The following is a 21,731-nucleotide window of genomic DNA, read 5'->3' as shown; positions in this document are numbered from 1 at the left end:
TCTGGGGGTTATAGTGGATTACAAGTGGAATATGAGTCAACAATGTGATGTAGTTGCAAAAAAGGCTAATAGCATTCTGTGATGTATTAACATAAGTGTCATATGTAATACACGGGAAATAATTGTCCCACTCTACTCTACAGTGGTGAGGCCTCAGCTGGAGTATTGTGTCCAGTTCTGGGCACCACACTACAGGAAGGATGTGGATAAACTAGAGTGTCCAGAAGACAGCAACAAAAATGATAAAAGGTTTAGAAACCCTGACCTATGAGGAAGGGTTAAAAAACTGGGCATGTTTAGTCTTGAGAAAAGAGATTGAGGGTGGGCTTGATAACAGTCTTTAAATATATTAAGGGCTGCTATAAAGAGAATGGTGATCAATGTTCTCTGGGTCCACTGAAGGTAGGACAAGAAGTCATGGGCTTAATCTGCAGCAAGGGACATTTAGGTTAGATATTAGGAAAACCTTTCTAACTAAAAGGATAGTTAAGCACTGAAAGAAGTTTCTAAGGGAGGTTGTGGAATCCCTGTCATTGGAGGGTTTTTTAAGAACAGGCAGGACAAACACCGGATAAGGATGGTCTAGTTCACTTGGTCCTGGTTAAGCACAGGGGCTGGACTAGATGACCCCTACATTTCTATGAATCTGAGATTTAGAATGAGGCTGGGACTGCCGGGGCAGGAATGTTTAATAGGCACATGAAGGCTATGGAAACCTATCCTTGCTTTCAGATACTATTAACAAGGCCACAGCTTGGTGATTCTGAAATGCATTACCAAGTGGGCCTCTTTATTTCATGAGCTTCACTCAACCACACAAACTCCCATGTCTCTTGTTGCTATCCAGCAACACGTCAATCACATTCTCTTGCTTGAAACAAATTGCTCACGTGAATGGAAATAAAAGATGCAGCAAACGACTACAAGGCTAGCCCAGTTACAGGTGAACAAAGGTAACTTGCCAAGTGTCCAGATACAGTACTTTCTGGATTTGAATACCACAGGGGCAGGACTGCAGTAGCACTCCCAATGAAGCTGTACTGGCAGAGGTGTCCTGAAGCAGCTGACAACATCTGTCCCCACCCTACCGCATGCTACTATGTCTCATACATTCATGACAACAAGGACAATTTACAAATTGTTTTAAGAACTATTTATTTCTAATGCAGCTACTGAGGACAACCCGGTGCTATTGAAGACTGAGGTTTGCATGCTTTGCTTCTCTGGTCATGTTGCAAGCAGCTTTATAGTTATGCAAATCATTAAACACCCCCTAATGAGGAACTGCACCATAATTTGTTTTCTTTCCACATCCCATCCTAGTCATTGTTTTAACCATGGTCATCTTGGATTATCACAATATACAGCTCTGAATCAAACCAAAATTGTTAAACAGATTGTTATAAAGAGGAGGGTGATAAATTGTTCTCCTTAACCACGGAGGACAGGACAAGAAGTCATGGGCTTAAATTGCAGCAGGGGAGATTTAGGTTGGACACTAGGAAAAACTTCCTGTCAGGGTAGTTAAGCACTGGAACAAATTACCTGGGGAGTTGTGGAATCTCGGTCATTGGAGGTTCTTAAGAACAAGTTAGACAAACCCCTGTCAGGGACGGTCTAGACAATACTTAGTCCTGCCTCAGTGCCAGGGACTGGACTAATTGGCCTGTCAAGATCCCTGCCAGTCCTCATTTCTATGAAAAATCCTGTTACAGGATCTCAGAAAAGGTGAAAGGATTGAATGAAGCTGGGGAGCTGTCCAAGGTGCTGTATTTCCTTATCTCAGTTCCTGGAACAGAGGGGTGGAAATTGCAAAGTACAGAACAGCTCAACGCTAGAATATCGGCTCTACTTGCCCCCGAAATTATCTTATGGGTCTTATGGTAAGAGCCATTTCCTTTGTTTATCTTTCCCTTCTGTCCAGTAGCAGAGTCACTGTCTCTTATGAAAAGGTTAAATTGAGCATGCTGCCTATTCCTTCATAGGGCCACAGCACATTAACGCTTCCATCAGAATCAGATTACATAGCATTTCATTCTGATTGAAAGACTAAATAAAACCTGAAGGCACATTAAAATGATTAAGCTGCACATTGCTTTAGTGACACAGATATGAAGTCTGTTCTACAGATGGGTAAAATTGAAGCACATTGATAAAGTAACTTACCCAAGGTCATACAGCGAATCAGTGGAAGAGACACAAATAAACTCTGACTCCTAATCCTCTGCTATATCGTACTGCCTCCCCGGTCACAACTACCTCTACTACAAAGTACTTACTTCTGATCTCTCCTTTCCCAGGAGTCTTCATGGATTAGTATAAGAAAAGCAGACGCCTTGTACCCTACTGGGCAAGCCTATAGGCCATTTGGGTGAGGGTGTGTGTGAAGTTTTAAGATATTCCCACTGGGCGTGCATTACTACATTAATGAAGATAACCAAGAGTTTAGAATGAAATTGAAACTTGGAAGAATTAGTTTTGCAGTTGGGGGTCTCATTTTAATATGACACACAAACATAGGCACATATCGTCTACACGAAACAACCTCTGTCAAAGAAGAGGTGTCTAGGACATATAGGAGAGAAATAGCAAGTGACAAAACAAACGAGGGGTGATTAAGTATAATCTTAATTTAGGTGCAGTGCTGCACTTCAGGGCAATGATTAGCTGTGCAAAATCTACCTTTTCTGCACTCAGAGGTTTTCTGTCACATCCCATGGCTTACTTATCCTGTTTGAGAAAGTAGTTCAAGGTATTACTGGCAACAATGTGGGTTTTGTTTTTAAACAGAAGTAACAGTGTTATCTGGCTCTCTAGAGAACCCAACAACAATTCCTATTGCCTGCCAGCAAGGATCCATTATTTGCAAGAACATCTTCATTTAAACGGCTGTAAAAATACAGTCGTTTCATTGGCAGTCTCTGGCTGGAGGAAGACGTTAACGTTGCTTAACTTTTAATCAATCAAGTCCTTTACAAGAGAAAATAAAGCTATTTTTTAAGTTCTGCTACATCAGTGTTCAAACAGGCGATCACACCGACTGCCACGATGCACTTCTAAGGCCAGGTGGCAGAGGTTTGTGCCCCAAGATGAGACTGGATCTGAATCTCCATAGCCGGGGAAGCTGAGTTAGCCGAATTAAAGCAAGTGCTAAAAGTGACAGCATGCCCGGCTCTCTCTAATCCCTTTTGGCTATGGACAGGTTTTCCTCCAGTGCTCTGCACAAACATGAGAAGTAGCAGGCAACAGCCTGCTGGCTAGGTGTTACATTGTGCATTCAAATGAAAAGGATAGATACAGGCAGTGACAAAGGAGCAGACCATTTCTATCACTCTGACAGGTAGTCTCAGATGGATGGCAGGACTAGTTGGCATTTATGTGAAAGCTAAGCTTATGCCAGGGGGCCTCTGCCAGGTGGGGGGGAGGGGGAGAGAGGGGAAGCAGACAGACCTGCACTCCTAGGTAGAGGAAAATCAGCTTAGGGAAAAAACACCATCACAAGAACTAAGAATTTCCTGCAGAAAACAATGTGAAACAGAGTGAAATGAAAAAAAATGAACCCATAGTGTCTAAACATCAGTGGGGATGGGGAAGGAGGGAATGTGTTAAACTGTGGATGGAGGAGGTCATTAAGTTTCCATTAAATGATACATTTTCTGAATTCTCGTGTGAGCTGATGACTTCCCAAGCATCTAAAAAGTAGAGGATTTTCCTAGACTTCTTGAGTTGCTATTGATTACCTCTTGGAGAAAAAATTCAGAGGATTTTGAACCAGTGCCTACATAGATAGGATTTTTCAGATGTTTTGGTACATGTATCTGCAGTTTAATGCCTAAATGAGCACCAACGCCTGTGTTGACGTAAACGCTTTATAGTATTGGGTCACAGAAGCCTTTTAGCTCACCTTGAAATGAGGAAAATGCTTGCTCCCACCGCCTGAAACCCCGTCAAAGCAGCCACCATCACTATACTGAAGTGATTCTAATGTAAATGCTCACAGCAAAAAGGAGAATGGACCAAATTTGCATGTGTGGGAGAAAGCACATGCATGGCTGTCACATTTTGTTACATTGTCTACTTCAGTAACCAACACCATTCACTTCTGGTGTGAGATGACAACAAATTACACAAGTCTTCAACACAGTATGGCAACTAACAAGGCCAGTGCAATTTTAGTCACAGATGTGGAGGAATCCTGTGGACCTTGTTACCAGAAAAATACTGACAAATTAGAGGGGATTCAGAGAACAAACGAGTATGGGGCTAGAAAGGCTGAGAAGGAAGGAACTATGTCCGTAGTGCTGGCCTAGAGAGAACTAAAAGGGTAGGGATAAAAGTAATCAGGGTTTAAACATCAAGAAGGGAGAGGAACTATTTAGAGTGGAACAAATGGGTATAAATAGGAGGAAGCGTGTCCATTTCTGCTGTATATGTGGAAACACTTCCAGTCAGGCTATAGGAAGGGATAAAAGTCCTATTGCTTGGGACATTTAGGACAAGATGGAGAAAAACATTAGAATGTTTATTCTAGGTAACAATCCTGCACTGGTAGGGAGATGGACTGGATGACTTAAGTCTTGTCCACCTCTTAAAACTGAGGTGTAGGCAGCCTGGGACTCTTATAGGGAAACAAAAAAAGCACCATAATTTAGAATTCTAATTTATTATTAAATTACATAACAAAGCTTTTTTATACAGACAGAAAATGCACATTAGGTGAGAACAAAAATAATCACAGGTACAATAAAATAGTTAGGTTTCAAGAAGCCATTTGAAAAGCAAACGAATTAGAAAGTGCAAATGGAAAAGAACATACATGGGGCTGGGTTGGTATTTTCCATGAGAAAGAACAACCGTTAGTCTGGACAGAGTGTGACTGGAACGGCTTCCCGCTCTCTGAATGGTGGGCAGACCAACAGCTGACTCATTCAAAGCTGAAAGCTTCCCACTGCAGGCATGAGCTGAGAGACAGGGCACAAGGAGCAGATGTCTCCATGGCTCAGCTTTCTCTGAAGTTGTCTTTCGATGTATTCTGCACATTGTTACATCTGCTCCCTTCCCTGCAGAGTTTTGTAACACCAACTGTGTCACTTTCTAAAGGAGGAAATCATTCTGAAACCCTTTGGAACAAAGCCTGTGTCCTCCTTCCCTGCCCTGAGTGTTAGTTGAAAACAATAGGAAAAAAATCCTGTTGTGCATCAAGGGTGCTTGGGAAGCAACTTTTAGTTACTTTAGTAGTTTAACTGTGCTGGCTAAATTAGCTACATAGCCAAAAGTGCTAGGCCAGCCGTTGCCCCCTGTGCAGGAATTCTCAGGGTTCCTTGAGGAATGAAGCCCTGGCAGTTGAACTATCAATGCATGTCTCACACCTACACGCTGCCTACACATCTACTTTTGCCTTTTTATTTTCAACACCCAGTGAAGAACTTTATGTTCTGCACATTCTGATTTTGTTGGGCCCTTCAAAAGAGGACTTTTGCACGGAGCTGAAGAAAAGCATTGCTTGGTTATCTAATGGGGCGGTGTGAATTCCTAACTGAATTCAGAACTCTATGCCCAGAAGTTCCTAAATTTGCCAGGGATTAATTGAAGAATGAAAGTGCTGTGTTTTCCATTACAACCTCTCAACAGCAGGCAGACTCAAAAGCACCGTCCTGTCTTATTAATGAAGAGGGATCTGGTGAACATTCTACTGGTCCCAGAGACAGGCTGAGGGAATAAAATAAAACCTTTGTGCAGCCTTACTTTGCACTCTCTCTCTCTCGTGAAGGATACAGAATAGTGATCAATAGTATTGTAGGAACAGCAGTCTGGTACTGAGGTTGCCAAGCACAGCATCAACAGGCAACACTCATTTGGCATAAAAACGCCTATAACATTTTCAGGGAATTCATCGCTGTGCATCCTACTTACGAGCAGGATTTTCAGGCAGCACTGGATTTTACCAGGATTGCTGCTCGGGTGGCTGGAGTCTGAAAAATCATGCTGCAACTTTTAGCCAGAAAGTGGGCCAGGAGACTGAAGAGGAAGAAATGTTCCTGTGTTTATTTGGGGCTGGGTAAAAGAGGGCAGAAGAACTCTTTCTGGAGTTTGAGGAGAACTGATGGCTTACCAGACAGCTTTACAACAGGTGGTTGGTCACTGACAAACAGCACATGGAAAGAAGTGATAGTAGAGCCCCCGCAGGTCAATGTGTTTCCCCTCTGAGAGGCAATGGAGACTAAGAAGCAACTTGAAAGTGATCTAAGCTTGTTTTTGTGCTTTGGCCACAACTTCTCCCTACAGCTCCTGCTGGTGGATAAACAGGAAGGCAACACTTCCAGTGTCACTGATGGGACTACCGAGGAGCCCCACCTCCAAGACAGGCGCCTCTAACTGGCCTTGAGAACCAGAAAGGCAGAGAAGTGCTGGACACAACGAAAAAATATGGAAATACATTTTGCAATAGGAGGCAGGTGAACAAGCTGCAAAGAGAGGAGCAGTGGGTCAGAGACTCCGGATTAAATCTTAAATCAGCCCACTGTTTTCTGTTTACTCTCCCTTATTTTAAGGTCCATTGTCCCTAATTATAGAGCTATGCTAGAAAGAGATTCATGGCATTTAGCAAGTCTCTCCCCCAGGCCAGCCATTCTATCCATTTTAGAGAGATGCTGGATGCCTGCTTGTGTCAGGTACATGGCTGACAGTAGTTCACGAAAGGGCAATTCTGCTAGGATAATTAAATATATTTGATACAAACCCCTCTCAACACCGGCACCAAATCAAAGTCACTGAGCAGTTGCCAACCACTGAAATGCCACCTCCAATATTAACCCCTCATTTTCAAAGGGAATTCATCATATTTCTACTCCTTTATGCCCTATAACATATCAGCTCCTCCACAGTCCTAACAAATCGATTGATATTTGCTACAATCTGCACATTTTCATAGCTTTTTTTAAATACACGGTAAGATTAAATAATGCACCAAATCAATTAAGCTAATTAAAAAGACTGGTCATCAGATTAAATAAATGAATTTATTTATGATTTGCAGGTCTTATAATTGCCAACTACATAGCAACCAAATCCTATAAACCCTAATGGAGCATAACTGCCAGTCAGGGCCCTTTGAAAAATCAAAGAAAATAAAGTATCAGGGGAGAAGAGTTTTGATATAGAGAGATTCATTAATAAATTTCCTTTATCCTTCAGTCTTTATCAAGAAAAAAACCTAATGAGCACTTCATTTCAAAACCAGGGATATTCCCCAATCAACCAAACGACCATCCCTTATTTAAAAAGGCAAACCTCAATTTTACTAGCATTAATTGCAAGTGCCTTCTAATCCCAAAAATAACCGACAAAACGAGTCTTTGTAGCCTGTTTGGCACAAAGAGGGTATTCTGCACATAAGCCTTTTTCAAGTCCAAATGAACAATACAGTTTATAAAACTGTGTGGTTTCATACACACACTACACAGGCACAATTCTTTACTCCCTCCAACAGGGTACTGCACATACACTATAAAAGCAGTAATAAAATGAATTATAACTTGTGGCCTGTCTTCTTCTAGCACAAAGGAGGATCTGGAGACAAGGGAAGGTCTCCGGACCGCCTCTGGCAACTACGATTAATGGGAAGACGCATTAAATTTGGGAGTGTTGTAAGTCAGTTGTGCAAATAGTTAATGAAGTTCTTCAAAAAAAGGCCAGTGCCTCAGAGTTTTGCTAGTTATCGTTATAAGACAGGCGAAGATGGCATAGAACAACTGGAAAGGGGAGAGAACCTGCAATTTGTAGATTTGCTATATCAAAGACATTCCTGACATTAGATTTCTTAACAGATATTCATCTGCAGAGACAAACCCAACAGGTTTTGCTAACAATCTAAAATCTCTGCTGTGTTTGGACAATGAACAATTGAAAAAAATAGTTATGTACATGTGTTTTGCAGATACTAGAGAAGAAACGTAATTGCATATTCAGCCACTCATTCATTTAACTCTACTATGAGGAGCTACGTATTTAACAATTTTGCACACAGATACATTGGCAATCAGGCTTAACCGATGTATTTTCCCTTTCCAATGTACAGGTTAGACTCCACCCTACTTACAGTGTAAAAATATTAATGCTATTAGAATACCTTTCATCTAAATTAAAATAGACTTTTGAAACTATTATGTTTTTATGAAGCCTTTTGTGATATCAGCCAAAACCAAAATATTTACACCCAAAAGATTACTTTCAGGTGAAAGCGTGTTTGGTCACTTTAAATGACTTAATACTACGGTAAAACTGAGAGGATACTATGCTCCGTTTTTCCAAAGCAGGACTGCAAATATTTCCTGGAGTCCCCTTAAAGCCACAAAAAACCTTGTAAGTGCTCCTCAGATAGCAGTTCAGACATCTTCTGTGCAAAAAGTGAATTCAACAATCCTTATCTGTCTCAGGAATTTGTGGGAAGGAGCACAGTTTTCACAGCACAAGTTAAGTAGAAATGACTCGCAATAGCTCAATCATGAGTAAAAAACTTAGAGGTTGTATTCAGTAACAAACCAACCTGATGGCTTAAAGCTGCAATATCCTTATTATAGGGCAAAAATATCTAGTCCTGTACTTGACCGTCAGGGGAAACTGGCTTCCTGAAGAAATTCCACCTAAGAGAAGCTTAACAATTGTTTCACTTAACAGCCCAATGACAGATTTCATTACCATCATCAAGTAGGGAAGATTCTCTACTGAGTCTCATAAATGTTGTATATTACTTACCTTGTAGTGAGACAGGGGATTAAAAAAAATATTTAAGCAAAATTTGACCAAAGAAAAAGAAATAGTTTTGGCAGGGGAGGAGAAATACTGCAGCTTCAGCTCAAAACCAGTGTTGTAAAGTCTGCCACCATAAACCTTAGACATCATGCTGATATTCCAGCCATCATGTGCAGGCTGTTTATCAGGTCTACTGACTTCCCCCACCCACTTCTCCTTGATGGGTTGGGAGCAGATAAGGTTATCAGAGTCTATGGAGAATGTCCGTCAATGGAAAGCGTATAGCAGCAATAAGATGGTACAGATGCCAATAACGCCACCCAGGATGAGAGAGTCCCGTCGCTTCCGTAGGTTGATCCTTTGAATCAGATTGTTCACTGCGGGAAACCGATCTTTGGGGGTCTGAGTTAAGGTCATATTAGCAAGAAGCATCAAAACTGGGGAGAGCCCAGATCTATACACAGACATGAGCAGCAAAGCAAAGAGTTCAGAACTAATCACAAACCAAAGAAAACAGATGTGACAAAAAGGCCTTATGGCTAGTTAGCAAGATTACAATTTTACTTCATTAATAAACAGTGAGAGGAAGAGGGTAACAGAAAAGCGTAAAGTTGGTGTTTATGCAGAAGCCTATATGTAATCCAGCATGAAATCTGGGATAGCTGAATACAAAAGGTTGTGAAATTTATTTAGCAGAACACTAGTAATGGTAACGGGAACAACGGATGGTGTTTGGCTACAGAAATAGTTCCTATCCCCCAGATGAAGACTGTTTACTGCATGGCATAGAGGGAAGAACTGCCCTCACTGTAAAATGCGGAGATTTATTTAATGTATAAAAATGAGATCTGCAACAAGTTCGCAAGTTTCAGAGCTTTGTCTTTGCACCCACGAATCTCTTAAGGCTAACGTTTATTGAGCTGCTTTTGTTCTTGCCAGTCACTAAAAACAGTCTAATGAAATTTATGTCTCATCAAGCTACATATCTCCAGGACATATCTTCTGTCTAATCAAATGAGGCTAATGCCCCTCGTTGTGCTGCTACAATGGAGAAGAAGAAATAGTAGGAAAAATGGTAAACATGCATGACTTCACAATCCAGCACATTCTTTAGCCTGGAGCATGAAATGGGGGAGATGAAATGAACAAACTAAAAACTTAAAATCAAGAGGTCTGAGTGACACAAGGGGCTCTTCAAGTCATGGAAACATTTTGCTCTGCACTACAGCCATGACACATCCACATCAAACTGCAGCCATTTGTCCCTGAAAGTAAAATGCCAGGAAAACAATAAAATACAATAATACTTCTAGCAGAGTGTATGTAGTTGGAGTATGTTAGATTTTGTTGTTCTAGATCTCTAAATGAAGCTTAAATGTTGGCTTAGATTTAGTATTCAAAGTTGCATTTAAAAAACCCAACAGCTAAGTTTATCACACTGTTAATCCGAGCAAGATATCTTATTGATGGAGTGGGCCAGGCATAATGCTCAGCAGACGTATGATGACTGGGTTATATTGCCATTGCCTGTTAAAATACGTTGAACCCCAAATTTGCAGAATGAATTGTGTCGAGATAGCTTCTTCCTGAAGGCACTCACAGCACCGCTCTTTCAGAAAGGATACTGGCCAAGGTGTTCATTTTGCTTTGTATTGACTTCAATATCCCTCTCTGCGAAGTCATATTTTCTTTTGTTGCCATGGCAATGCTGGAGGAGGAAAAAAAGAATGGATCAAATCGCTGGTACTAAAAATAACCTGGAAGCTGAAACAACGGAAAAGCAAGGTGTGCAAAACTCCTTCAGATGAATGGGATGTAGCTACCCTCCAGAGATCACATTTTCTCCACTAATCTTCAACGATTAGCCTGTTGCCACTTTTCCTTTTAATAAGCTATGAGCAGGCAAAAGCGTGCAACTTTGGTAACAGTGCAGATTATTAGAACAAATAAAATAAAACAAAAAGATGAGACAACATTAGAGACAAGCCTAGAAACATTCTTATGGCAGAGATCCTAGAATCAGGAGTTTGGTTGAACTGTGGGGATCCACATGTTTGTTTCGCTCAAGACAGCGCCTGAAAGCCTTGTTTGATACACTATGGTGTGATGGATATAAAAATAACTGAGTAAATGAGAGTTCAATCAATCATAATTAAAAGGTTTAGAACAATGTGAAAAAGTGAACTTTCTAACGGAGAGATGATCAAAGTGCAGCCTGAGGTCAAATACAGCCAATGGAACTCTACAAGGATCACATGTAGTTTCTATAGCGGCTATGTTCTATGAGAGTGCTGCCATCTATTCTATTTCACGCAAGGTAGCTGCAGTCCTCAGGCTCCTGGCAAGTGGGCAATGAAGGCTCATCAGTTGGGCTAAGCTTGTCCACTCTGGTACTAATTTATCTTTTACTAATGAGTTAGAATGGAGGGTTTTCCTCGTCAGCTGGAGTAGAAAGGGATGCCACATAGTTAGATTACCCCAAAACATTCAATTTGTTTCCATCATGTCACCAAATTCCCTTAAAATACTTGCCCTTGCTGAGACCTCTATCCATGAGCCAGCCAGCTCACGTAATTCTAATCATACAATGCCGTTTTAGCACTAGATGCAGCAGCTACACATTATATTTTACAAACATACAAGAGTATGGTCTAGATCAGAGGTTCTCAAACTTGGAGTCGGGACCCCTCAGAGAGTCGTGAGGTTATCACATGGGGAGTCGCGAGCTGTCAGCCTCCACCTCAAACCCCGCTTTGCCTCCATCATTTATAATGGTGTTAAATATATAAAAAAGTGTTTTTAATGTATAAGGGGGGGGGTCACACTCAGAGGCTTGTGTGTGAAAGAGGTCACTGGTACAGAAGTTTGAGACCCACTGGTCTAGATGATACTAAAATAACTTTTCATAACAAAAGTACATGTTTCTATTTCAAATCTCATTCATTCTGGAAAAGTCAGGCACACCTCCTTCCCCCCTCAATGATCAAGAACACTGTAAATAATCAGGCAATTAAAGATGCTGACAAGGCATTTCAGAAAAGTTTTTTGAAAATTTGGTTTCTATTCTGTTATAGGACAAGGAGATGAAACAGAAAACGAATGGGCAGTCTATTACTTACAACTGCAGCTCAAGTTTTATTTAGCGGACCTGAATGGAATGGCTCTCTCAAGAAAAACATTTAAGCTCAGTTACACCTGGGGGAAATAGAAAGATGTGAGAGCTGTGGCTTGTGGAGACCTAGCGTGTTTAATAAAGAACAGGGAAGAGAAAAGGACAACATAACTAGAGAAGTACCCGTCTCCTTGGCTGGTGAAGGTTTCAAGAACACACAGAGCATATGCCATATATACCAATATGACTGGATAATAGCTGAGGATGCAACCCTTACATTTCTGTTGACTAAACCCACATGAGGAGCATAAAGGTTTAAAAATCAAATGGGTCCTGATACAGTTTGAGGTTTAGATTGTCTGAGAAGTTTTGTTTTGGAGGGGCAAAAGATTAAATATTTTACAAGCATTACAACATAAAATAGGGCCACAGGAGAACAAGTTCAATGCTGCCCTTCTCAGAGGGGGGAACCCACATTGTTAGAAAAAGAGCTTTCTCTCGCTGAAGATAGAGGCAGACCCCCAACCTTTTCACAATATTTTTAACTTGCTGAGCCCGACATGTCTTTATACAGGAGTCTCTGCTAATTCTCTGAACACTGATCTAATGTCAGCAAGAATGAAGAGTCAGGAATGCATTGGAGATAAAAGCCCAACTCTCTTTCCCAGGTCCCATGGTATATTGCTAATGTTGCATTTTGTTGATAACCACAACATTGTTAAAATAGGGTCAGTTATGACCAAACTTCGTTGGTTATGTCCATGCAGCACTTGGAACCCCAGGAGTGAGCCTGCGCGCCTGGATTGAGAGTCTTGGGTTGGTGGGGTTCACACTAGTGCTCTAAAAATAGCTGTGTAACACCTCTTAGAAGTTGCGGCTCGGGCTCGGAAGCCTAAGGAGAGGGTGGGCTTCGGGGCCTGAGCTCCAGCTGGAACTGAAACGTCCACATGCTGTCCATACAGCTGTTTTTAGAGCGCTAGCGCGAACCCGTTGGCCTGGGCTGAGAGCTTGCTCACATGGACTCCAAGAGGCTGAGCAGACATAACCTTTGATGCTGGAAATGTTTGGCTCTCAAGAGCAGGTTTGTAACAAAAAGGAATTCATTTCGTTTCAGGAAGTTGGGCTGATCTGCACATAAAAACTCATACTACTACAACTATATCAGAATAGTTAATGCCATTCAATCATCCTGGGGTAGGTGCAGCTAATCAGTATAAAAGTGCTAATATTGGTATAGTATATTGCTGTACCGGAAGAGGAAGAAGCTCTCTTTGTATACAGCACCTTTATACTGATGTAACTGCACCCATACTAAGAGTTCTACCCATAACACTATTTTGGTGAAAAATAATCACTCTACCAACAAAATCGTTACAAGGGGAGACTTTTCAAGTGCAGAACAGGCCTTTCTTGATCTCTTTAAATGTGACCATACATTTTATGGGAACCTGAAACCAGAATAATTAGCAAGGTAGCAATAAAGGTCCTTGAAACAAGACAGTCACCTTGGGACAAAACAGTTCTGGATCATCCTAAGGCACAATATTGCTTTGCTGCGCCTCTGTGACACTACAATCAGCAGAAGCAATGCAGCAGGGAAGATGGACAGAATGGCCGAGTCTAACAGTTGTCTTTGGAGAGCAGTAGCAGAGTCAATACCAAAAATCACTTGTATTTCACTAGGGGAACAAACACACACTGGGTCAATTGGTCCCTAAAACACCTCCCTGTAGCATGACACTGCTTTTGGCTTCTTCCACTTTCTCCTCTACCTTTTCCACTCCAAGAAGCCCTTTTTGCTCGTAACTTCACCCTCTCTCTCACATGCCATGCATCCTCCCTCCCCTACTTCAAAAAAAATCTGAACTGTATCACTGATCTCTTAGGAGACTCTTTTCCAACTCTCATGCCTCCTCTTTTATTTTGGTTTTTGTTCATACTCAATTGGAAACCCTTAGGGGCAATGCCTAACCTACCTGAGAGTTTGTAAAGTATCATGCTCCTCTACAGAGCTATAAGAGTAGACCAGAACATTATTATTAATATTAAATAACAGTACTTTTGGGAAGGCAAAGTGAATCAACCCAACGGCAGTGTTTGGAGGAACATGAAGTAAAGGGAACATCATCAATGGCTTCCAATATCATTGTGGAGTCATGGTATCATCTTGTGTCTTTATGGAGAATGTTTGCCTTTCCCCCCCGAAGCTCCTTACAGTTAATTCTTCTGAATAATATGTATTGACAGAGTAGATCAATAAATTATTTCACTTTAGAGTTCCATTAGCACTAGAATCAAGTTGAAAGCTTACTGGTCAATTGGGAGCTGATCAATCATCAATATTTATAAACAGTTTAGTGACAAGCATGTGTATTAACTCATATTTCCAAATGACAACTCCATAAAAGCAGACTAACATTCAATATCCACGTTGAAGTTTAAAAAATTCTTTAAGAGAATTGAAAGTCATCAGGGTAGAACTAACAAAAGCCTTAAAGCAATTCCTGTCTCCAATGGACTATTTTGCTTTTGTCAATCATCTTCAGCATTCTTTTTTATATATTCATGTCAGATCAGCATAAAACAAAAATTGCAGGCTACTTGGAGAAGCAGTAGGTATTTCCAGGCATCTCCCTTATGATCTCATCAGATCTTATAAGCTAAGCAAGGCCAGGATGGCTTCAGCACTTGCATGGAAGACAAAGACAAAGCATGTTGCTATTGAACAGAGGTGGTGTTGGTAGCTTTGTAGGCAGAACACTTGTTCAGTAGAGATTTGGAAGAAATGTCTTAGCATGGTGATAGTAGGCAATACCTTGATGGAGGAACCATCTTTCAAAGGAGATGTAAAACCAAGGTTCTGACCACCATTAAACATCCCAAAGTCATTTTATATAAAAGTGAAGTGTTAACCCCAGCATCCTGCTCAAATTGAAATTGGGGTAATGACATTCTGCCTACCAGAAGTTCCAATTGGTTGTGATACTTTTGGCTTCCTGTCTTAAAATGTTCTATAGTGTTGGTGTGCACTATTAACACCTACCCTATGTCACCCCCAGAGGTGGTTGACGTGATTCCTATAGTTTGAAAAGTGCTTTGAAATGATAGGAGCTATATAAATGCAAGGTATTCTGAGGCAAAGGGGAGAAAATTAATGCTATCAGTCCAAAGAGCCGTCATCATCAATCTGACCAACGCTTGTTTTTCAAGGGCTTGTCTGACTCAGGTAACTAATGTCCTTCACGTCTACAGGAAGAGCAGAGGGAGGTCACATATAGAAAACTGGTCTAGGAGTCTTTCTGTGAACAACAGAAAACACACCACATGGCAAATCTGTTTGTTTCCATGGGTACCTGAACTAACTTAGCCCAGTGAAAGAGAATGATTAATCTTTATAGTGGATATCCCTTTCATGTCGAAAATTAACATGGAAGGGAAAGAGAAACAAGCGACAGTAATCTGTCTTTATCCCAATACTACATAAGAATGTGGTAAAGGATGTTCAACAAAAGGTATTAACAGAAATTCTCAACAGGGCATCAACAGCTGAGTACAGAAAAGAAGCAGCAAGTTATCATCCAATGCTAAAAAAAGTTTGGAAATAAAAATTGGATGCATGTCAGGCAATATTACATGTCAAATCACATGTCATTTGTAAGATCATTTATATACATTTGTAACTAATGTGACAAAGTTCCTCCTCTATCTTGGTGGGTCCTGCGCTTTTTGGCAGATTTTCTTGCCTCAGAGATTCACCATGTGGGTTGGGGAACAGCCCAGAGACCTTCCCCTCTGGAAGAACCCACAGTCCAGGTCAATTGGGAAGTTTGGGGGGAACCCAGGGCCGCCCTTTACTCAGGGTTCCAGCCCAGGGCCCTGTGGACTGTAGCTGTCTATAGTGCTTCCTGTAACAGCTGCATGACAGCTACAACTCCCTGGGCTACTTCCCCATGGCCTCCTCCAAGCACCTTCCTTATTCTCACCACAGGACCTTCCTCCTGGTGTCTGATAACGCTTGTGCTCCTCAGTCCTCCAGCAGCACACCCTCTCACTCTCAGCTCCTCGCGCCTCTTGTTCCCAGCTCCTCACACTCTCGCACTACAAACTGAAGTGAGCTCCTTTTAAAACCCAGGTGCCCTGATTAGCCTGCCTTAATCGATTCCAGCAGCTTCTTCTTAATTGGTTCCAGGTGTCCTAATTAGCCTGTCTGCCTTAACTGGTTCTAGCAGGTTCCTGATTACTCTAGTGCATCCCCTGCTCTGGTCACTCAGGGAACAGAAAACTACTCATCCAGTGACCAGTATATTTGCCCTCTACCAGACTCTTGTACCCCACTGGTCTGGGTCTGTCACACTAAGTACAAAAGTTTTTCCTCCCTAGTGTTTTGAGGTTATAATATCAACAGAAGATCCCAGAAAAGTAATTAGCTACTGAGGAAAGCTTCCAGGGAATTTTGGATTACTGGGCGATGTATAATTCAGTAACTGTAGGTAGGTAGGTAGCTCGGTAACTGTAGGTAAGATTTCACTACTGCACACAGGAAACTTTGTCTAAGAATTTCAGCTTCAGACCTATGCACTGGTTTCATAGTTAATTGTTCAGACAGAATCCTCATGCAGCAGCAAATCCCCTTTTTGCATTAAGCTATGTATTTTCTTACAACACATCTAATGATTCATTAAAGCAGCCTTCAAGGTATTGAAGAAGAGATGAGAGATGACTGCCAGGAGATAGAGTGCTGCTGAGCTATCGACAAGGTGCCCTGGGGAAATAATTATGAGACTTTATTATGGAATGGAGGATTTCATGTTTTAACATCCGATGAGAGAAGCAGCCTACTTTATAAGTGAGGGAATCAAAAGCTGGTAAACTTTAAAGTTTACAGATTAAGAACTTAGAACTTTCACAAAATATAGGGCACCTAGACAACTTCTACTGAAATATTCTCAGGAAAGAAAATGTTGGGTGAGCCCAATTTTAAAATTGCAGTATAAAGGTGCATAACCAAATATTCCTGAATAGTTAAATGGGATTTCAACTACCTGGAGAGGGTGGGGGCGGGAAAATAAGAATTCATCTACAAAGCATTTGCTTATCCTTCATGCATAATTTGAATGTGTAAAATGTGAGTTAATTTAACTAAGCTCTTACCCTTTGGAAAACAAAATATTCTTAGCTGAAAATGCAAAGAATTATTAAAATGAAACAAGGTAACCTTTTGGGGACCTAGCTTCTCAACAATGAGATCACAGGTTCTTAAACCACATTGCCTGGCAGGGAAGGTCAATTTTAAGGGGGGAGGGGAAGAAGAGCTCAACAATGTAGGTTTTCAGCAAGCTTTGTTAATGACATGTCATCAGTTGGTGATTTGGCTTTCATTCAGAACAGCGAGTACTGGATTATCTTCAAACTGCAACAAGTAATGAATCATGCATAAATTATACTCAAACATGCAAACAAAATGTTAGGATGTATTAAGAATATGATGCAAATGTTATACTGAAATCATATTATGCCTTTATATACATTGATGGTGCACCCTCATCTGGAGTGGTGAGTTCTGTTCTGCTCATCCTGGCTCATAGAAGATATAGCAGAAATAAAAGGTTATGTTCTTTACTTAAAAATCAATTAAAAGTATGTCCTTTAAGAAATTAAGCATCTGTGTCATACTGAGAGTACCTACCTCTGCCTTGTAGTGACACCATGAAAGGGAAACAAAATGAAAACTACGGTGCCTTTAAAAATAATTTTATCTAATCTGAACTACAAATACTAAAATTCATAATTGTAAGACTATTGCAGAGCATCACTTCAAGGCAGAGTTAAGTACACTGAGTGCCTGAGCTTAAAGGAATCCAAATATGTTAAGCGTAACCTTAACTCTGAATTTATTGGATTTGTAATAAACATTATAGGGAGACTGTAATTATCCCAAAATGAATCTTTATCCTTGTTACAGACCTGTACTCTCGACTTGAACTCCCATTTTAACTTTTTTTTTTTGGTTCTGACATAGAGGGCCTCGTACTTTGGGACAGAAGGCAGCCTCTAGCTGATCGAGGTAAGGAAGAAACATCCCTTATGGGCTGGTTATTTCATACTTGTCCACCATGGCATTTCCCGCACCTTCCTCTGAAGCATCTGGCACTGGCCACTGTCAGAAAATGAATACTACACAACATGGATGTTTGGTCTGATCTGGTATGGAAATTTCTACAGACAAAACAAGCTTCCAGATCTGAACTTTTTTTTTTTTTTTTTTTTTTAAAAGAGAAACTGAATTTTGTTGCGGGAACATTAAAAATGTGTTGAGTATATACTTTCCATCACATAAGAGTTACTTGGTTGTCCTCCATCAGTCACAGGAACATAAGGAGGAAACAGCTAGTAAGTTTCTTTTAGAATACGCTAGTTATCTGAGTACTGGGAGAACCAAGATCCAATATCCCTGGTCTCTGCTGGAAGCCCTGCCACTCAGCCTTCTCTCTTGAAATAGAATATATTTAACTGCATAGTGGCAGATTAATTTGATGGTTTTGAAAGTTAGTTTCTGCTTCTTTAACTCTCCTTGGTTTCTTTTGCATGCTTTAGTGTCTAAATAGGAATGATCCATGACGGCATCATAATCTGATGTATCAAGTGCAGGGCTCCAAGCCAAGTACTAATGTTAAATACATTTAAGAGTCACTTCTGAGAAGCCCATAAATGTCACTCTACTTCAACAGAAATGGACTCACACACACACATGTATTGTAAAGGGTTCTGAGATGGAAAACAGTTTTCAAACCTAGATTCTTACAAGCACTCAGAAATTTTCTTCTTGCTACATGCCCAGCAAAGCGTTTGGCAGAATCAATCTTAAAGACTGTTTCAGAACAGATGGAATCTTAGTTGGACAGTTCCAGTACTGAAGGGATGCACTGTAATCAGCAGCCTAAGAGCCAGTGCACGCATACACACAGACAAACCCCCAAACTTTTAAACTCTAGTATTAAAGGCCTTTTAAACTCTAGTATTAAACTACTGTGACAATTTTGGGTGGGTCACTTTTTCCAACATGTTTTGTTTGCCACCTTTCTAACGGGTACAAACAAGGATGAAAAACAAAGGAACATCTGTCTCCCCACTTCCCCCCAAAAGATTTTGCCAACAATTTTCTGTCGTGCCCCTTATTACTGAAGCTAAAACTCAAATAAGATCTTCCTCCGTTGCCATCCACCATATTCTGCAATGAAGTCAAAGTTTAATGTAAGTGGAGTATTGCCAACCGCAAAAGTTCAAAAACAATGTCCAAAAAGATGATATTGGCCCCCAAATCATGATATTTTTATAAATAGATTAAGTCATGTTTTTTGGTCTGTCTCCTGATTTTTGACTTCTCCTGCTGTGGAATGCTGGGCTTCATGCTTCTCTTGGCTCTGAGAACAGATTGTCATCTAGCGGTTACAGACACCATAGCCAATGTAACAATGCCCCTGTTTGGGTCACCTATTGCCAGTGAACCTGGCACCAATGGATGAGAAAGCATGATTCTCTATCACTTGAGCTAAAGAACCATATCTCCTAGCATGGAAGCAGTACTAGAGCATAAACCTTTGAATGTGACAGAGCTGCTAGAGGGTGACAGAGTCACACTCAATTAGCACAGATTACAGAAAAATCTAATATACCATGTTCCTTTGGAAAGACTGCAAGGCAGAGTGGATGAACCTTGGCCCTGTTATATCAGAGATCGTTTACAGCCAAGGGATGTTCTGTTAAGAGGGGAGGGGAATATTTTCCTTCCCTCTGTCCCATTGAATAAGTCACTCTATGTCTAGACAGAAGTCAATGTATCGCTGAAGTAAACAAACTGTATTGACAATCACCACCAGAACGGAGGGACTTTTTGCAAAATCCTAAGAGAAATACTAAATTAAAGGTATCTATGGAACTTTCTACTAATCATTAGTCGGACAGAGCTTGCAGTCTGATGTATGCTTCAAACAATACTCCACAAAACTATGTTTCAAAAAGTATTGTAGAACTGATGAATGAAATTGTTTTTAATTGTTCACTTTATTAATGTAACTTAATAAGTAAAGTTTTATGAATGAAACAATATTCATTCATAAAACCGATTACCCCAATAACTGGCTAATTAACAATTAAAATGCTTGTTAAGAGTCATAGCTGTTCAGCCAGCTGCCTTTGTAAGTTTCACTATCAATCCAATTCCTGCTTAAATCACTGAGACTTGCACTGTTTCAGTATTGTAATTTCTGTTTACCATTTATTACACTTGCCTACAGTGTAACTTCTGTTCACTGTTTGCCATCCATTATACTTGTCTATATTGTAACTTCTGTTCACTGTTTGCCATATTGTAATTCAAACCTCATTTTAAAAAGCTTACTCCATTTTGTAAGGGCTTGCTGCAACCTTCATTTTTGCAAACCCTGCTGTAATCTTATTAGTTTAGTTTAGATGTGTGAATGAGGTATGTATGGATGATGGACTCAACCTCCAGCCCCAGCCTGTCCTGATTAAATAGAGTTAAACACCAACGGCTGAAGATGCAGACAAGAGCCCTAACAAAGTAAAAAGAATCCACCCTAAAAAGAAAAGGTACAATAGAAGGAAGATCAAAGCCCGGTCCAAGGCTGAAAGTCATGTCTGCAATTGATGGGTGATCAATCACCAAACCTGAAGGCAGCGTGACACAGCAAAACCTATAGACTCTGGATTCAAACTAAAGCCTACAAAAAAGATGGGTGAGATGGAAAACTTTGGAGGAGGGTAACATTCTGCTGCCAACATGGAAGGGTATCGGTGCATGCCCAACAGAGACCCAGCTCGTCCTTGTGCCCAGCTTTCCTGGCCAGTTAGCCGCCACAAGCTACGAACCCAAGCTGCAAACTCAAGCCACAGACTCAAGCAGGACTGGTAACTATGCAGCAGCTGCAGAACATCTGATGGATGTGTGTAAATGTGTGTGTGTAAATGTGTGTGTAAATGTGTATATATATATATATAGGTATTAGGTATAATATGTGTGTGTATAAGGATTAAGATATTAGTTATTGGTCATAAATCAAATTGTTATCGTAATAAATGTGGCATCTTTATCTTGTCCCCTTTAATAAGATCCTGCTAGTTTTTATTGGTATAACAGTATCTATGGTAAATGAAAAATACAGTCACTAGTAAGCCATTGCTTCCTATTTTGAGAAAATGACAAAGTTTGAAAGTGGAGAAGAAAATCCGAGATCACTAAATACATGTTTAAATACAGACAGACATTTATGTCTAAATCTGCCCAAGGCAAGTGAACACTGCCCCCCAAAGAACTGCCGTGCCAGGCATCACATCCCACACATCTCTGGGCAGAAATATGCTGCTTTAGAAAACCTTATGTCACGTAAGAGCTTTTAACAATTTTTGTACAAATGGATGGGGAGTTTCTGAAAAGCTCAGACCGCCTTGGGGAAGCTATACCTCCATTAGTCACAGGCCCAGCACAAGCACAGCAGAGACCATGACCCCCCTCCCCTATCCATTCCTGTGGAGGGACCATACAAGGGAGTTCACTCTCTGGGCTTATTGACTCCTTAACGTCTCTGCTGAGACTGCCAACCAGGGGGACAGTTAGTGCTAGCTGTGATGGGTAATGTGGCCATCTGCACACTGGTAATAGGCCTGAGGTCATCAACAAAGGCCCCCCACAATCACAAAAGGCACTTTCCAATGTTTCTATGTTGGCTGCTTAGTAACAAACCTTTTCAAAAACAATTAATAATGATTTTGCAGCCTTCTGAGTTACATCTAAACAATGAACTACAACAGATGCAACTCTTGAAGACAGACAAGCATTAGTAGCCAGAAA

The 21,731-nt window shown here is 40.7% G+C and overlaps 1 protein-coding gene across 2 annotated transcripts in view; it reads right to left on the bottom strand.

The window, feature by feature from the left end:
- Positions 1 to 7,000: 7,000 nt before the first annotated feature.
- GOSR1 (golgi SNAP receptor complex member 1) overlaps positions 7,001 to 21,731 on the bottom strand; it is a 57,471-nt gene continuing 42,740 nt past the window's right edge. For both annotated transcript variants that reach the window (XM_034752398.1, XM_034752399.1), the window contains exons 8-9: positions 10,377 to 10,459; positions 7,001 to 9,143 (exon numbers count right to left, since the gene is read on the bottom strand). In XM_034752398.1, coding sequence (XP_034608289.1) covers positions 9,019 to 9,143; positions 10,377 to 10,459 — 208 coding nt within the window. In that variant the 3' untranslated portion in view covers positions 7,001 to 9,018. The remainder of the gene's footprint in view (positions 9,144 to 10,376; positions 10,460 to 21,731) is intronic.

This window comes from Trachemys scripta, chromosome 18 (assembly GCF_013100865.1).
Source record: "Trachemys scripta elegans isolate TJP31775 chromosome 18, CAS_Tse_1.0, whole genome shotgun sequence".
Taxonomy (NCBI): Eukaryota; Metazoa; Chordata; order Testudines; family Emydidae; genus Trachemys; species Trachemys scripta.
The sequence above is the reverse complement of the archived record's forward strand: the minus strand, read 5'-3'. Positions and strand labels throughout refer to the sequence as shown.